This window comes from Microcebus murinus, chromosome 13 (genome assembly GCF_040939455.1).
Source record: "Microcebus murinus isolate Inina chromosome 13, M.murinus_Inina_mat1.0, whole genome shotgun sequence".
In the NCBI taxonomy this organism is placed as follows: Eukaryota; Metazoa; Chordata; class Mammalia; order Primates; family Cheirogaleidae; genus Microcebus; species Microcebus murinus.
The window spans coordinates 9396181-9414555 of record NC_134116.1 but is presented as its reverse complement, the minus strand read 5'-3'; the positions used below and the strand labels follow the sequence as shown (position 1 = coordinate 9414555).

General features: G+C 36.4%; 1 protein-coding gene across 2 annotated transcripts in view; it reads left to right on the top strand.

The window, feature by feature from the left end:
- Positions 1–18375, top strand: part of MYO16 (myosin XVI) — a 610163-nt gene that overhangs the window by 132331 nt on the left and 459457 nt on the right. For both annotated transcript variants that reach the window (XM_012751938.3, XM_012751933.2), the window contains exon 2: positions 13379–13642. In XM_012751938.3, the coding sequence (XP_012607392.2) occupies positions 13417–13642 (226 nt within the window). In that variant the 5' untranslated portion in view covers positions 13379–13416. The remainder of the gene's footprint in view (positions 1–13378; positions 13643–18375) is intronic.

Genomic DNA, 18375 nt, shown 5'->3' with positions numbered 1-18375 from the left:
TATAACTATCCAATGTGTATATACTAAGCCTTGTATTATTTTAAATTACATAGTCTACAATACATGTGCTACATAGTATAAATATTTAAACCTTTGCTCTACTACAGGAAATGAGCTTTCCATTCATGGCAAAAGAGGACAGAACTAGATGTGCTAAAGGCATATATTCTTTGGCAGGAAGAAAGAAAAGATCATCACATATTTGTATATTATGAGAGTCACTGGTTGCCACTGACAGAAATAAACTCTTAATGGTTTAAGTACAGAAGGGGATTTACTGGCTCTCATATCTGGAACATGGCCCTTATGCCCAGAAAGTCAAAATTCCTATTGGTTTTAGGTATTGGTAGAAATGGACTCTGGGGATTTGACTGGTATTTTTCATTCTCATCTCTCTCTCTCTCTCTCTCTCTCTCTCTCTCTCTCTCTCTCTCTCTCTCTCTCTCTCTGTCTCAGAAGATATGGGCCTTGACAGCAAATTCCTATATCCTACAGGAGTGGTATTAAAACAACAGAGAGGGCCTTAGTTTTTTTGAAAAATTAATCTTCCGTTGTCCATTTATCAAAGTTCATGGAATTGTCCCCACTAGGATCATATCCTACACCAGTCATTGATCATCAGTGTCAGGGACATTATGATGGGCTCAGCCTAGGGCAGGTTTCCAGTCCTGTGGGCATTGAATTGGACAAACTTCCTCATAAACCCAGTAGGAAAACATGGAGTGACAGAAACGAGTGACTCTCCAGAAGGAAGATGCTCCTGAAAAAAATAATGGGCCACTCTAGGTAGTTGATGGGATTGGTAGATTCTATATAATGGAATAGCAAGAAAATAGGAATGGGGATGCAAGGTATAGAAAAGGCTGATTTGTTTGGGATTTGAGAAACCTTCAGTAAGAAACCTGGAGACCATTGACAGTGGTCTTAAATGTGATTTTGAACAGCCTTTCTAGTATAGCGGAGTGGTGAGAGACCAATGGCGAGGGTGTTCAATGCAATAATCAAGACTCAAGGTAAGACAGGTCCCTATGTCACGTAGAGATATGCTTATCTCGGAATTGTATCTTGACCTTAAGGAATTTTTTTCATTTGAATATGTCTTACAGATTGATATGAAGAGCAATGAAAATCATTTATAAACACAATCTATATGTATAACCTAGAAAAGATAATAGAAATTTTAGCATCTTAATTTCCCTTAAGAATATTTATCATCAAACAGAAAAAAACAGACACTAAAGCCAACATTATATATTAAATGTGAAATTCAATTTTGTTTCAAGGCATTTTAGTGCTGAAAATGTTTGGTTTCAAAATAATACCAAATAGAAAATACTTTATATCAAAAAAATTATTATTTTTTTTTTGAGACAGAGTCTCATTCTGTTGCCTGGGCTAGAGTGCTGTGAGCCTAGCTCACAGCAACCTAAACTCCTGGGCTCCAGCAATCCTTCTGCTTCAGTCTCCCGAGTAGCTGGGCCTACGGGCACGTGCCACCATGCCCAGCTAATTTTTTCTATATATATTTTTCTCTGGCCAATTAATTTCTTTCTATTTATAGTAGAGACGGGGTCTCACTCTTGCTCAGGCTGGTTTTGAACTCCTGATCTTAAGCAATCCGTCCTCCTCTGCCTCCCAGAGTGATAGGATTACAGGGTGTGTCACCACGCCTGGCCTCAAAATACCTCAAAAAATGTCACCACGCCTGGCCTCTTGGAAAAAATAAAATTTTTTCCAAGACTCAAGAATATGATGAGATATCTTTAAAAATTTCTACTTACAACCATGAAATTGAAGTTGCCTGGGTACATGTGCACACACACAGACACACACACACAAGCTTTTGAATTAAAAAGAAAAGAATTTAAAGAGGAATTGTTAAGGTAAAGCGTGTGCTCATTGGTCTTGTATTTGACATGTGCAATGTTCATTTTACAATGTTGCTTCAGGACTCAGACTAAAGGCATTCAGGAAGTCGCATGGCTGGAGCCAGCGGGGCTTATGTTTCTGGAGAGAGAAGCAGATTGTTGAAGCTGATGAGTATCCTGTTCTGAGCACCAGGGAATTTGTCTACTAAATACCTCGTCTGGCAGAAATAGTAAGCTGAGTTTCTTCCAACCAGGACTGAAAATGTTGATTAGGGATGAAATACATAGATGTGGATTCAGAGCAGATTATCCAACATTTGAAAGTTCAAAAATGTATATTTGAGGTAGAGGGTCTAAATTTATTTTATTGAGTATAAATCTAAGGAGAATTTCTCTCTCAAGATACAGCCTGTTTGGGCCAGGAATTTAAGCTTGTCTGAGACAGTTTTAATTTCAAAGTATCATCCTCTCTTGGAGTGAACAGAGGGGCAATTAGCATTTCCAAATCTTGAAGAAACCCAGTAGTGGGAGCACGGTGAATGGGGAATGGTCGGGACGTTCAGGAAAAGACAGTCTTTGGAGTCCACAATGTGCCATGCATCTAACAGCCATCAGTAGGCAATTCTAATCTGAACCCCCTATAAAGGGGCTGGACTTTTCCAGAGAAGTCCTCCTTAAGTGTGTATCTGATGAGACAACAGCTAAGACAGGATGTGCCAGACCCTTGCCTGATACTTCACATGCATTTTATCATTGAGTCCTCCTTCTGAAAGAGACTTGGGACACAGAGAGGAAATGCAATTTGGCGAAATTCGTGCAACTAGCAAGTAGCTGAGTGAGGATTTGGCACCAGGCACTTGGTACAAAAGGCAGAAGTCCCAGTCAGCAGGCGCTCCCCATCCTGAATGTAGCGGATTGCCTCTGAAAGGGAACCCGGTCCTTTGGAGCTCTGTGTCAATCTTTGTGCTGGGGCATTAGCACATGGACACGATTTTGGAACCATTTGTGGAACAAGACATAGCATTCATAGCATAAGCCCCAGGTTGGACTAGACATTTGGGTCCACTGGGAGAACGAGCCAGCAACATCACATCATAGTGACAGTCTTCACTTTTATTACATTATTATCCTGAAACGAATCCCGGAAGAAATTATGACTGTAAATCTATATTCACTGAAAACTGCTTATCACAAAGAAAATCACTTGTTATTAAAGAAATACTAAGCATAGGGAAACATTAAGCATACAAGAGCATAGATTGGTGTGCAAAAATAAAGATAGTTTCGGTTATACAGTGATTTTTATGTCATGTGTTTTATTTCCATTTTAATTTAAAAAGAAAACATTTAGGATATTCTCTCACTAGAAAAAAATACCCAAGGAAAACCAAGAAATGAATTCTTGATACATAATTTTAAAAAACGTAGCGATAGTTCCAAAGTAGTGAGATGAAAAATATTGCTGATTTTCTTGAGTGGAATTTAAATTGTTCATGTTTATATAAATGGTTTATTTCTCCATCTTTTAAAGAAGTGTTTAAATGCAGGATTATGGGAGAGAGGTGTTGTAGATCTAACTGCTTAGTTTAGAGCATAACATCTACATCTTGCCCAAATGTAATTTCTTTTGCTTAAAAGAAATAAAGGGAAGTGGGATAGGGACCTGCAGCTTGATTACAAAGATGTTAAAATCTAGCACTTTCTAAATACTTCGATGCCTGAGGAGAGTTTTTTTAAGGCTCTGGGGGAGTATGCTGAAATTGATTATACTCTTGTCTTTGAGAATCCTCATTGTTCTTTTGTTTCATTGTCATTGTATGTGCAGTAAGAAATCTCTGGAAGCTTGTTCTAACAATGGATTCTGAGAATAAAACTTCTGCTAGAAGAGAAGTCGAGAGCAAGATATCAATATGTGTGTGTGTGTGTGTGTGCGCGTGTGTGCTGCACCTGCATGCAGGATTCTTTTCTTGAACAACAATCAGGCTCTCAAAATTCATAGCAAATATTTTTATAAAGTGGTATAAATAACAAATTTACTACCAAATTTTTTGTGTAATACTTAATCTAGGTATGTATGTTTTTAAAGCTGTGCTATGCAGCTATTTGTGTCATTACTTTTTTTAAAAAAATTTCTGTTGTTAAAAAAAGCACAACATAAAATATACCATCTCGACTATTTTTAAGTGTACAGTTCAGGATTATTAGGTATATTCACATTATTGTGAAACAGATCTTCGGAATGGTTTTGTCTTCCAGATCTGAAGCTTTGTACCCATTAAACAACAACTCCCCTTTTCCCTCAGTCCCTGGCAACCACCATTTCTACTTTCTAAGAGTTAGATTACTTTAGATACCTCATATACTATGGTATTTATCTTTTAGTGACTGGTATATTTCATTAAAATAATGTCTTCAACATTCATTCACATTGTCGAATGCGACAGGAATTTCTTCATTTTTAAGCCTGATTGATATTCCATTGTGTGTGTAGACAACATTTTGGTTATCCACTCATCTACAGACACTCGGGGTGCTCCCACCTCTTGGCTAATGTGAATAGTGCTGCTAGGAACACAGGGGTGCAAATATCTCTTTGAGACACTGTTTTTATTTTTTAATGTATATCCAGAAGTGGAGTTGCCAGATATTATGATAGTTCAATTTTTAATGTTTTTGAGGAGCCTCCATACTGTTTTCCATGGTTGCTCTCCCATTTTATGATCCTACCAACAGTGAACAAGGATTCCAATTTCTTCTCATCTTCACCAACAATTTTTATTTTCTATTTCTTTGATAGTAGTCACCCTAGTGAGTATGAGGTGATATCACATTGTGGTTTTGACTTGCATTTCTCTGATGATTAATGATGTTGAGCATCTTTTAATATACTTGTTGGCCATTTGTATGTCATCTTTGTAGAAATGTCTGTTCAAGTCTTTGACCCATTTTTAAACCATGAAATTTGATTTTTGTTGTTGAGTTGTAAGAACTATTTGTGTATTCTGCATATTAACCACTTATCAGATGTATGATTTGCAAATATTTTCTCCCATTCTGTAGGTCGCCTTTGCACTGTGTAGATTGTTTCCCTTGATGCACAAAAGTTTTCACATTTGACAAAGCCCCATTGGTCTATTTTTGCTGTTATTATTTGTGCTTTTGGTGTCATATTGAAGGATTCATTGCCAAGTATAATCATATGAAGATTTTCCTTTATGTTTTCTTTTAGGGGGTTTATAGTTAGGTCTTATATTTAGGTCTTTAATCCATTTTGAGTTAATTTTATATATGATGTAAAATAATAGTCCACATTTATTATTTCATATATGTTTTATTATTTCTTGTGCTTTTATTATTTTCTATTTTTGAAAACTTACATAATTAGTATGTGCAATCTGTATAAATTTTGCATGTATGAAAAAAATCCTTCCCCTTGTTGCTCCAGCATCATTTGTTGCAAGGTCTGTTCCTTCCACTGACTGGCTTCTGCACCTTTGTCACAAATCGGTTGGCTGTATTTGTGTGAAACTATTTCTGGATTCTCTATTTTGTTCCATGGATCTAAGTGTCTATTTCTCTACCAATGCCACACATAGAAAATATTGAAGGAAGAAGGTGGCAAAATGGACATCTTTCCTCTAAAAATAAGGGAGGGGATTGTTTAAAAGGTTTATTTTTATTACCTGAAATTTTTTATTGCATGCTATATTATTTTTCATTTGTTTATCTTTATTTGCAATATATTTCAAGAGGTTTCTAGGATACATATCTTGGTGAAGGAGAGATACATCTTTCATTTTACTATGTATTTCCAATTTGCTTTTCAATAGCAATGACGTTTATCAACTTTCTCAATCACTGACATTTTTCATCTATTTTAGGTTTCCCTGTATGTTAGTGAGATGAAATATCATTTGTTAGGTTTGAAAATGTAGCTAATATTCTGTGTGTATTCAGTGAAAGTATGGACTAATAGCTGATTCATGGGCTGTGTTGGTTTTTCTATGTAGGTAACAGTATTTACAATGATAATGGATTTTTTTCCTTTTCCTACCCACATTTTATGCCCATTATTCATTTTCCTTTTTTCCCTGTGCTTACACCTCATTTTGAGGAAGAATAGAAGCAACAGTAGAGGACTTTCTTTTCCTGAATTTTAAACAGAATTTAAAATGGTAACTTGGTGTCCATCAATACATGAGTGAATTAATAAAATGTATATGTAAACTATGGAGTCTACTCAGCCACAAAAAACAATGGTGATCTCGTACCTCTTGTATTATCCTGGATAGAGCAGGAACCCATTCTACTAAGCGAAGTATCACAAGAATGGAAAAACAAGCATCACATGTACTCACCATCAAATTGGGACTAGTTGATCAACACTTCTGTGCATATATAGTAATAACATGCATTGGGAATCAGGCAGGTAGGAGGAAGGAGGAGCAGATGGGTATATTCACACCCAATGGATGCAGTACACACTGTCTGTGGGATGGGCATGCTTATAGCTCTGACTTGGATGGGGCAAAGGCAATATATGTAACCTAAACATTGTACCTCTGTAATATTCTGAAATTTAAAAAATAAATAAATAAATGAAATAAAATAGTAACTTAGATTACTAGATGTTTTAAGATAAGCCATTCTTTCCTTCCACTGAAAAACTATGCATTTGGGTTCATTTTGCTAATATGCATGCATATAGGCTATTTGTATGTGTATTTATATATTAGATGGACCTGTAACTCTTCTTTCTGTAATGTGCTCATTTGGTTTTGGTAGCAAGCTTATGCTGATATCAGAAAATGATTTGAGGTAATTTCATCTTTTTTTTATTCTCTGGAAAAATGGGATAAAAATGCGGGTAAAGACTAGTAAAATTGTCTGGGTCAGTTTCTTTGTTTTTGTTGTTTGTTTAGTCTTTGTTTGTTTTTGCTTCTGGTCAATAGATTTTTTATAATTGATTTAGTTAAATAATGATTAAAAATCTATTCATTTTCTATTTCTTCTTGAGTCGCTTTTTGTAAGTTGTATTTTTCTAGATAGTGTCCATTTCTCATGTCTTTCTTCATTTTTATCTTTCCTTGTTTTATTTCTATTTATTCATGTCCCCATTACTGTATATTTTCTTTTTTCTTTTTTGTTTGGGCTTCTTTTATTGTTCTTTTCTAACTTTATATACCAAATATTTTGCCTATTGATTTCAAAACGTACTCTTTCCAAATATGTATTTAAAGCTATAATTTATTTCTATCAATTGCTTTAGTTTCATCCACAAAATTGTGATGCAAATTTTATTTCCAATGCCCAATTCTAAAATTTATTACTTCTATGATGTTTTTGTCTTTGAACCATGCTTTATTTAGAATTGGCTTTGTAAGTTTCTGAACATATTGAGAAATGTGATTCCATTTCTGTAGTTAATATCCATTTTCAGTTATGTTAAGGAAATGCCTGTGTAAATTCAGTTCTTCAGTATTTGTTGAGTTTTGCTGGGCTTTGTGGCCTAAGACATAGTCAATCTCATAAATCATTTATGAATTAATGAAAAAGAAGTGTGTTCCCTGAAAATTGGATGCAAATATTTCTAAATGTTCTTAAGACCAAATATTCTATGTTCTTAGTAATGTTTTGGTTTCTTAATCTGGCAATCATGGAGAGATATGTGTAAAAATCTTGAACACTCATTGTACTATGGCCATATAAAGATTAACATTCCATTCGAAATGAGGCATTTCTGGCAGTTGTACAGCAGAATAATTTCAAGAGTTCATTTTTTTTAATACATTTTCCTCTTAATTTTATTCTTTATATTTCTGGTTTGCTATAATGTAATGTTCCCAGGTCATGACATTGTGCATAGGGCCCTACAAAACAAAGTGTGTGGCAACTATTATTTTATTTATGATAGGTCATATATTTATTTCTAAATATACATTTTTGCCTTCTCCTTTCTATATTTTGTTTGCTGGCTTTCAAGTTTAGTCATATGTTGATGCACATTTGCTGGGCAGGAACTTCTGGCAGTAAATTTGTATCTAGAATTGCAAAATGCCAAATACATAGGATTCCCTCCCCATAAAAAAAAAAAGTAACACTGTAGATAAGGAAATCAGTACAAGTAGGCACTTGATTATGTTGCCACAGGCCAGATAATTCTGTAAGAAAGAAAAGTTAGATGAGAGCACAATGTCATCTTGCATTCCTGTAAAAGCAAAAGTAATAAGCATACATCTGCCACATGTTGAGTACTGGATCCTAATAAAGGACCTGCCAACAGTCTATTGGTTCATTCAACAATGCCATTCAACCACAAAGCAACAACAACAAAACTATTGAATACCTACTGTTCCAGATGCTGAGGATAAGCAGTGGAAAAAGCAGCCCAACTTCCTGCCTTCATGAGCGGTCACAGACAAATAGGAAAATACATGGTATAAATATTTTAGGAAACAGATTAGTATTGGTATAAGTACAATGTATGATCTAAGTGCAGCAATTGACATTAAATAAGTATATTGCAGACTGATAGATACTAAGGAGAAAAATAAAGCAAGAAGTAGGTATGGAAGAATTTTTCAGGGGACATTTGCAAATAGAAACTGTCCTGTGAAAGTCTTATGAAAAGGGGATTTTGAGTGACAAGCTGGAGGAAGGGTGGGTGCTAACCACCCTCTTTAGCTGTTGGGGAGGTGAGCATTTCAGGCAAAAGGACCAGCAAGTGTAGTGGTCTTGCATCTGGAACACTCCTGGCTCACTGGAGAACCAAATAAAAAATAAACCGGGGGAGAGCTTTGGAGTGTCAGTAGAATGGAGTCCCTCCCTTGGGTTTTCTTCACACACTCCATAGCAGCACTTGGGACACAGGTCCTGACAACGTTACTGCTGTAATAACAGTCACAATGCATTGATTACTTACTTCGTGCCAGACTCTTTTTACAAACTACCTCCCATTTTTTAAATATATCAGCCACTTGACTTATTAGCTCCTTTTAAAAATGTTTTTTAAAAAAATCTTTGCTCAAAGTCACAGATAAGAAATATATCTAAGAGTGGAAACCCAGTTGACTTTAATTTCACTAGTCTTTCCTTTTTGCATTGCCTTCTATAAGTGAATGAGGTGATGATTCAAAATTTTAAAGTATGTGAGTTACTTATCTACTTCCTACAGTAACTCAAACTATAGCTTGATTAAATCAGTTAAACATCTTAGATGAAGTCTGTTATATCTATAGTTATTTACACTTGAGAAGTGGGTCATAATACTGTCTGCTTCAAACATGCCTTGGAAGTCATTCATGAATATGTGTTATTGATATTTCTGGTGAGTGAAAGGCTGAACTCCTGGGGTTGTGTAGCCGATGCGGTGATGCACTGACTGCCAAGGGCCGATTATGCGCAGCTCTCCCCATCACATTGGGAGCTTGCAATTGGCCATGCTAGGAGTAGTTGCAAGCATGGGGAGCTAAAAAATCATGTCTACTATTGTGTCGAGGAATAGGAAAAACTGGTTTTATAGAGAGCTAGTCAATTTCTGCCACAACAATGAAAATATGCTGTTTTGCTGCATGTGTCTTTGTAATACCATTAACTCATGTATGATTGTGAGAATGAAGTCTTATACAATATTGAAGTTGTGTTAGTTCACGTGTGTTTTTTTCTAGGCAAAGAATACAAGAATAGTGGGAGAAGAAGTACAGTCTTTATTAGGGTACAGCCTTCAGTTCAGTTGCTTCCAGATAAAACCCTGTCACTCCATTATACAACAATTAAAGATGTGTGCCTGCACCCAGGACTCCTGTCTGAGAGGAGCACACTGACCCTGTGCAGCTCAGTATCACATGCCTCTTCCTGCAGCCATCACCACCCGCCTACCTGGGATGTCCATGTCATCACCTGAGATATTAATTAATTACTGTCATTCTTAGTGCTCTGGTTACAAAGTTCCATAGGTTTCGAGTAGACTGCTTCAAACCTGTGTTTTCCACAAATCTGTTATTTTTAGTGTGTGTTGTCTTATAGATTGATAGATGCATGTGTACATGACATAGCTGATCTACTTATAATTAAATTTTTTTTAAAAAGTCACAATGCCCAATACATTTTCAGATAATCAAATGATCAATTTGCAGACTATTTAAAATCAAAGCATGAAAAATTATTTAACAAGAAAATCAATATTTCATACATTTATGGATTTGAAATTTCACAACCACACTACTTGATTTCCAAATCATAAGGGGCAATAAGAAAATTAATTTAAGAGCAACCCTTGGCACTCCTTTTTGATAGCCTGTGAGAGATTATTCAATGAATCATGAGCTGTCACAGAAGATTCCTTAAAAGTTAATTGAAATTTCACCACGAGACCCTTCTTAAGAGTTAAAAATGAGAGGACTGCTGTGTTTATTAGATTATCCTCAACCGTCAACTGCTTGCTAATCAGCGCATGACACTCTGCAAGTTGTTTTACGTTTTTAAGTTTCTTTGTGGTTCTGATGATTCCCTGGGCACCTAATGACAAGCCAGGAAAGTCACAGAAGTCAAAGTGTCATGAGCATCAAAGTCAATAAATCAAACCTAGTACAGTTTTCTAAACAGATTTGAAGGCGGAAGACATTTCTTATTTATTAATGAGCTCTCTGGGTCGATTGATTTGTGGCAGTGATCATGCCTTTTATCAAATAAACGTACTCCAGAGCAATTTACCGTTATTTCAGAAGTGCTGTTGTCTATTTGTGTTTAGGTCATTGGAAAGGGGACATTTTACATGTAGCTAGTTGATACTTATAACATTACTTTTGCAGATACATTAAGTATCTAAATGGGGTACATTAAGTACCCCATTAAGGGGTACCTATCCAAAGATGCAGCAGACCCTTAGTATATAATCTTTTCAGTTATGACGTATGGTCAACCACATTTTGTGCAGGAAAAATTACTTAAACTTGCTTGGGGACCTATGTCATAAATATCTTAAGAACATAACACTCATCTGAATCTGTATTTGTGAGCCAGATTCTACATTTTTCAGTGTTTTAACATTAATTGTCTGGCAATAGTAAAATTTTAACCTGGTGGTAAATGTAAGTATTTGTACAGTTCCATTACAGGTACTTTAAAATGGTGTTAATGAGAAATAGCATCTTGAAAGAAAGTGAATGTTGTCAATTTCAGAACAGGAAATTCAGTTTGTTAATCACTGTAGAAATAAAACAAAGACCACAGAATCAAAATTCTATTCATGATTTTGAGTTGCAAAAATAAAAATCTCTGTGCCATCTCTCAGTCTTTATACTTAATCATAATTTTTCTTTATACTTAATCATAGTTATAATTAAGTATAACTAGGTCTTGGAAACGAATGTCACTGATCATGATGAAAAAGGTTCAACAATAAATTGGTGAAAAATGATTACTGCATTGTATAAACAATTGATAGCATATATACATTCTATTACACTAAATTAACAGAGTCATAATTTGTCAACAGGATAGGCGAAAATAATTATATTATGGTGTTGTTAAAAACTTGCAATGTCTTTCTGCCAAAATTTAAAGTGTAAAGTTTAGTTAGGATTATTCAATTAGACAGATGAGTTTAACACAAAGGTAAAACAGATAGGCCTTTGGTATGCATTAAAGAAATAGGAAAGGATGAATTGTAAGTAATTATGTTAGGCGAGACTGTGTATCTATATCTAATTCTATCATTTGTTTTATTACCATGCAATATTTTTCTTACTTCAGCATATTACAGGGGTACAAATGTTTCGGTTACATATTGCCTTTGCTCCACCTGAGTCAGAGCTTCAAGCATTTCCATCCCCCAGACAGTGCGCACCACACCCATCAGGTGTGAATGTAACCATCCCCTCCTCCCCTCTCTTCCATCTGCCTGACACCTGATGAATGTTATTACTAAATGTGCACTTAAGCATTGATCAGTTAATAGCAATTTGATGGCGAGTACATGTGGTGCTTGTTTTTACATTCTTGTGAAACTTCACTTAGTAGAATGGGCTCCAGCTCTATCCAGGATAGTACAAGAGGTGCTAGATCACCATTGTTTTTTGTGTCTGAGTAGAACTTCATAGTATACATATACCACATTTTATTAATCTGCTTGTGTATTGATGGGCACTTGGGCTGTTTCCACATCTTTGCAATTGTGAATTTTGCTGTTATAAATATTCTAGTGCAAATGTTTTTTTCTACAGAATGTCTTTTGTTCCTTTGGGTAGATGCCCAGTAATGGGATTGCTGGATCCAATGGTAGTTCTATTTGTATCTCTTTGAGGTATCTCCATATTTCTTTCTACAGAGGTTGCACTAGTTTGCAGTCCTACCAGCAATGTATGAGTGCTCCTATTTCTCTGCATCCATGCCAGTATTTATTGTTTGGGGATTTTTTTTATAAAGGCCATTCTTACTGGAGATAAGTGATATCTCATTGTGGTTTTGATTTGCATTTCCCTGAAGATTAGGGACCTTTGGCAGTTTTTCATATGTTTGCTGGCCATTAGTCTGTCTTCTTTTGAAAAGTTTCTGTTCATATCCTTTGTTGACTTTCTAATAGGCTTGTTTGATTTTTTCTTGCTGATTTTCCTGAGTTCTATATAGATTCTAGTTATTAGCCCTTTATTGGATATATAACATGCAATTATTTTCTCCCATTCTGTAGGTTGTCTTTTTGCTCTCATGATAGTTTCCTTGGCTGTGCAGAGACTTTTTAATTTGATCAGGTCCCATTTATTTATTTTTGTTGTTGCGGTGTTTGCCTTTGGGATCTTCTACATACATTCTTTCCCTAGGCCAATAAGAGTTTTTTCAACATTTTCTTCTAGAATTCTTATAGTTTCATGCCTTAGGTTTAAGTCTGTTATCCATCGTGAGCTGATTTTTGTGAGAGGTGAAAGGTGTGGATCTTGTTTTAGTCTTCTACATGTGGCTATCCAATTTTCCCAGTACTATTTATTGAATAAGGATTCTTTTCCCCTGAGTATGTTTTTGTCGGCTTTGTCAAAGATCATATGGATATATGAGGGTGGTTTTATATCTGGGTTCTCAATTCTTTTTCATTGGTCTATGTCTCTTCTTGTGCCAATGCTATGCTGTTTTAGTTACTATAGCCTTGTAGTACAGCTTGAAGTCTAATAAATTGATGCCTTCCAATTTGTTCTTTTTGCCTAAGATTGTTTTTCCTATATGGGGTCTTCTGGTTCCATACAAAGCATAGAATTATTTTTTCTAAATCTGTGCAAAATGATGTTGGTATTTTGATAGGGATTGCACTGAATCTATAGAACACTTTGAAATATTGAGTAAGACATTAACTCTGTTTCTCCCCAGTCTGTACAAATGTCTTTGTATTTATATTAAATGCAAAGAGAATCAAATGAGTTTATGACTTGTGCAATGGGTAATATAAAATCAAGTATACTTTGTAGTGCTACTATACTGGTTATGATAATAGGTCCATTGACTTCCACATGCTTTTCTTTCAGGTTGCTTTCAGCTATGTAACGTTTTTCGATCTCATGAAATGGAAATTGACCAGTGCCTGCTGGAGTCCCTTCCTCTGGGCCAAAGGCAGCGTCTGGTGAAGCGCATGCGCTGTGAGCAAATCAAGGCCTACTATGAACGGGAGAAGGCTTTTCAGAAGCAAGAAGGATTCTTGAAAAGGCTGAAGCATGGGAAGAACCAGAAAGTTCACTTTAACCTTGCTGACATGATACAGGATGCAATTATCCACCACAATGACAAAGAAGGTACGTGACAAAACAGAAAAACGCTTGTTGATGTGGTTTCTCATGTTTTATATTGCTTGCTATGTTTTGATGGGAATATGGGAGATAAAATTCCCTTTAAATATTAGAGGCAGCTTTCTTTTCATTGTCTGAAATATTCAAAGAAAAAAATGCTTATTCCATAAAACATCATTAAAAGTCCTATCTCCTAGTAAAATGAAAAATAATATAAAATGTTGCCAATTTATGCAATTTATTGCATTTATTTTTCTAAAAATACCCATCTGAAAAGCAACTGATTTTCTCTCAAATTGTCTATTCAAATTGATAATGAAATTTTTTTACCAATGAATTTTTGATGATATACTGGACTGCAAAATGCATTAATTATTAGTTCATATACAGATAGATACAAAGTAAACTCACTTCCCCCCAAAATTCTCAGCATGGGAGTCAATTTTTTTATCCCCTAAAGTTAGCTGGCTTGTGGAATCACATTTTTCTAAGGATACCAAATCCAAATTTCCGTTGTCTTCACAAGACTATTACATTTTTCACCTTTCATGTATTTTTATGTATGGATTTTTCTCTTTTTGTTTTCATCATCTACTTTCCCAAGTTCTCGTGTGAGAGAAGTATTCCACCTTTGGCATACATGGAGAAGGCTTCAAAGAAATAGATATAAATCAATTTATCTTGATTGGCTCTAAAACCAGTGGTTGAATTGATCTAAAATAAGCATTCTTCACAATCTATTAACCACAATTTGAGATCTAAAACACTATGAAACCATTTTTTTTGTAGCTTGTTTAATGGTAAAACTTTCCCTGACCTATTAATATTTTTTAACCTGTGCAATTTGGAAAGAAATAATTAATTTCGTGGCATATGTGTTTCCAAGCCTTTCAAATAGGGATTGCAGATCTATATCTAAGACAACTGACAGCACATTATATACAATAATAACTATGCATAACAGGAAGACTCAAGTAGTTCTTTTCATGGTTTTTTGTGGGCTTGCTAGTTAAACTAGACTACACTGAGAAGTTCTGATATATAGATATAGACATATATATATATATATTTTTTTTAATGGCAATGACAGCAAAGAATCTATGATTTGGGATGTACCTAAGATGTCATCTGGTCTAATCCTGTTACTTCAGCTATGAAGGAATTGAATCTCAGCCGCCATATCACAATCTCCAGACAGCTTTCAGTAGCACTCCTAGATCCCATTTTATTATTCTTCTCACTTGTAGCTATTCACTTAATGGCCATCTCCTCTGTGACTCTGTAAGCATACTGAGGGCAGGGTTCACTGTCCACTGGGTTCACTGCTCCTTCCTGCCCCTCTCATGCCTTCCAGCAGTGTCAAGTGAAAGAGATTAAAGCCATCTTGTCCCAGCTCACCAGAGAGTAGTTGTCACAGCAAACGTAAATTGGAAAGCAGGTCTTTAAACTTAAATTCTGTACTGATTTGATGAATACACAAAAAGTTAATGGGAAAGTTATAAAGTTTCTTAGGCAAAATATCTGCAGTACAAAATAACGTCTAGGTTTGAGTTAAAAGGCAATCTGGAGTAGTAAAGTAATAAACCCAGAGACCAAGAGGCAGCTATTATTAAAAAGAGCATTTATGTACTACAGATGATTTCTAGTGAAGCTCAGTCAGGGGTGTTTATCTATAGGATGGATTAAAGGCTGATACTGAGAGCTGGAAACAAACACACCATTTGAGAGCCTACTGATGAAATTTCCATGTGAGAAGGGAGAGTAGGGGTAGGATCATTGCAGCGGGAATAGGAGCAAAAGAACAAACTGACTGAGAATCATATTCCACGGGAGAAGTGCGTTATTTCATCAAATACTGACTGGGGCTTTATCATGTGAAAGACAACTGTGAATGAAGCAGACAAAATCTCTGCCTGTCCGATGCCCAGCTGTCTGGTGTGGGTGACCATGAGTGATGGGGTAAATGCTTGGTATGATAGAGAACGATCAATGCTGAGGAGACCACCTCAAGGCCACAGGGAGTTAATCACACAGATATCTGGGGGTGAGCATTTCAGCGGGGTACAAATGCCTGTACCCTGGGCCATGTCAGCATGCTGGAGGGACAGCGAGACAAACGCGCAGGGGAGCAGAGTGCGTACAAGGGACGAGCAGGGGAGGAGCCGGAGCAGGGGGAGTCTGGATGGCCATTCACGGGCTCTGGCTGTCCTGCGTGGGGAGCTCTGACACCAGTGGAGGATTTCAAGCGGCAGAAAGACCCGATGCCACTGACGACTTAGCAGGACCAGCCCAGCTGCTGTGTTTGGACTGACTGAAGGATTTTGAGGGCAAAAGCAGAGACCTTGGTTAGGAGGCTCCAGCGGCAAGTGAGGCGAGAGATAGTGGCAGTGTGGACCAAAATGGAACAAGGGTGTGGTGAGAAATAGTCAATTTATGCATATATTTTTAGGATAGAGCCGATAGGAAATGCTGATTAACTGGCTGTAGGGAGTGTATTGATTTTCTATTGCTGATAGAACAGATTATCACAAATTTACTAGTTGAAAACACCAGAAGTGTATTATCTTACAGTTCTGTAGGTCAGAAATCAGTCACGGGTCTCACTGAAATGAAATCAGGGTCTCAACAGAACTGCCCTTGATGTTCCCAGCTTCCAGTGGCCACCTATATTCCTCAGACCTCGGCCCCCTCCTCTGTTTTCAAGTCAGCCACGATGCATCCAGCGCGAGTACTATGATTGTTCTCATGCTGCACATTTTGCCTGTTTCTTTTTTCATCCTTGCACCTCTCTGACAGAACCGTCTGCCTTCCTCGTCTCCTTTTAGGGGCCCATGTGATTTCCCTGGGCTCACCGGAGTAACCTCCCTAATCTAAGGCCAGCTCACTAGTAACCATCATTCCCTTTCCCCAGATACTGTAGCATATCCCCAGGCATAACACTAAACTGTAAAATATTGGGGGCCAAATCCTACCTACTATAGGGACTGAGCAATTGGAAGATTGTATATATATATATATATATATATATATATATATATATATATTTTTTTTTTTTTGTCCTGAACAACTAGAGGAATGAAATGCCATTAGCTACATTAGGAATGTTTCTAGGAAGTAAGAATAAGAGAGGTGCTGGCGTGCTGGCTAGATATATAAATCTGAAACTCATAATCATGCAGATGGTATCAAAAGCCCAGAGAGTGGATAAAATGATGTAGGAAATTACGATTAGATAAAACTATAAGTCTAAGGACTGAGTCCTGAGGAATCTCAATATGAAGCATTCAGGGAAATGCGGTAGAACCACAAGGAGCAGCCAGGAGGAAAGGAAGAGAGTGTAGGCCACTTTTCTTGGGAGCTAGGTGATGAAAAATTTTCAAGGAAGAGAGATTGATCTACTATGCGGATGCTGCTGCTCCGTCAGCAGGATAATGACTGAGAATTGACCACAGCATTTAGACGTATGGAGCTTAGTAGTTTTGGTGAACTTTGGGGAGCAAGGCTTCATGCATTGGGTTCCAAACAGAGTGGGAAATACAAATGGACAAAGAAAATATAAAAAGCATTTTAAAGGAGATTTTTTGTAAAGAGGAGATAAATGGGAAGATCGCTGCAGAAAGAAGATAAATTAGGAGGTGTTTTTTGAATTGATGGGGGAAATAACAGCCAGTGTGTATTGTGACAAAGATAATTTATTTGGGAGAGAAAAACTGGTGACACTGGGGTAAGGCAGGAAACTCAATTGAGCGTGTCTTTTAGCATGCACATCACGATGAGATCTGGTGCCTCTTCGAAAGGTTTGGCCTCAGCTAGGACGATCTCTAGCAGTTGTTCTCAATCCTGGCTGCATGGCAAGATCATCTAGGGAGAGTTTATTTTTAATTCTAATATCTAGGACCTACCTATAAAGATGGTGATTTGAAGTGGGGCCAGGGAAGTTTTCAAAGATGCCTCAGAGATCGTGGTGCACAGAGAGAGTTGAGAACCTGCAATCTAGGGAATGGGAGATGTGATGGGAGATGTGATTCTCTTACTGGTTCCAAAACTAATTGAAGCACATCTCTTGGCTAAGAGTGAGGATGAAGAAGAGGAACTGCAAGTAAAGGCAAGAGGAGAATGTGCATGAATGAGAGAATAAATGGACCAGAAAAATGCATTATAAAAATAATAGAACTTGTCAAAATAGATATGAAAATAATAACTAAAAAGAAGGATCAAATATGATTCAAGTGTTTCAGAAATGGGTTGATATGGCCTCTCCATTCCTTTGTCCATATTCTTAACTGTTTGATATCCTATCATAAAATTTTCATATACTTTTTAGAGTACACAAATTCACCTTCACAGAAATTATTCCACATGTATACAGATACCATTTACTAGAGTATAACATAATCTTACCAATAGTTGCTCAAAGTTTCTTGCCTAATTCTTTTGGTAACCATAAATGCCACTTGTCAGCAACTATTTTTAAGTGTCCTAAATGAATAAGCGCATTATGCATAGCAGATTGTTCCCCTTTTAGAGAAAAAAGAGTTGCTGAACACATTTTAGATTGATGCAGTATATTAAAATGACAAATTGCTAATAACTATTGTAGGTATAAGGACACTAAAGTCTAAGTAAGCAGTCAGATTCCATTTTTCAGTTCTAAAGGAGCAAAGACTAATTTTTTATTTGAATAATCCATGACTAACTTTGAGTTGGGTTTTTATGAAGAAACTTTTTGTGTGTTTAGT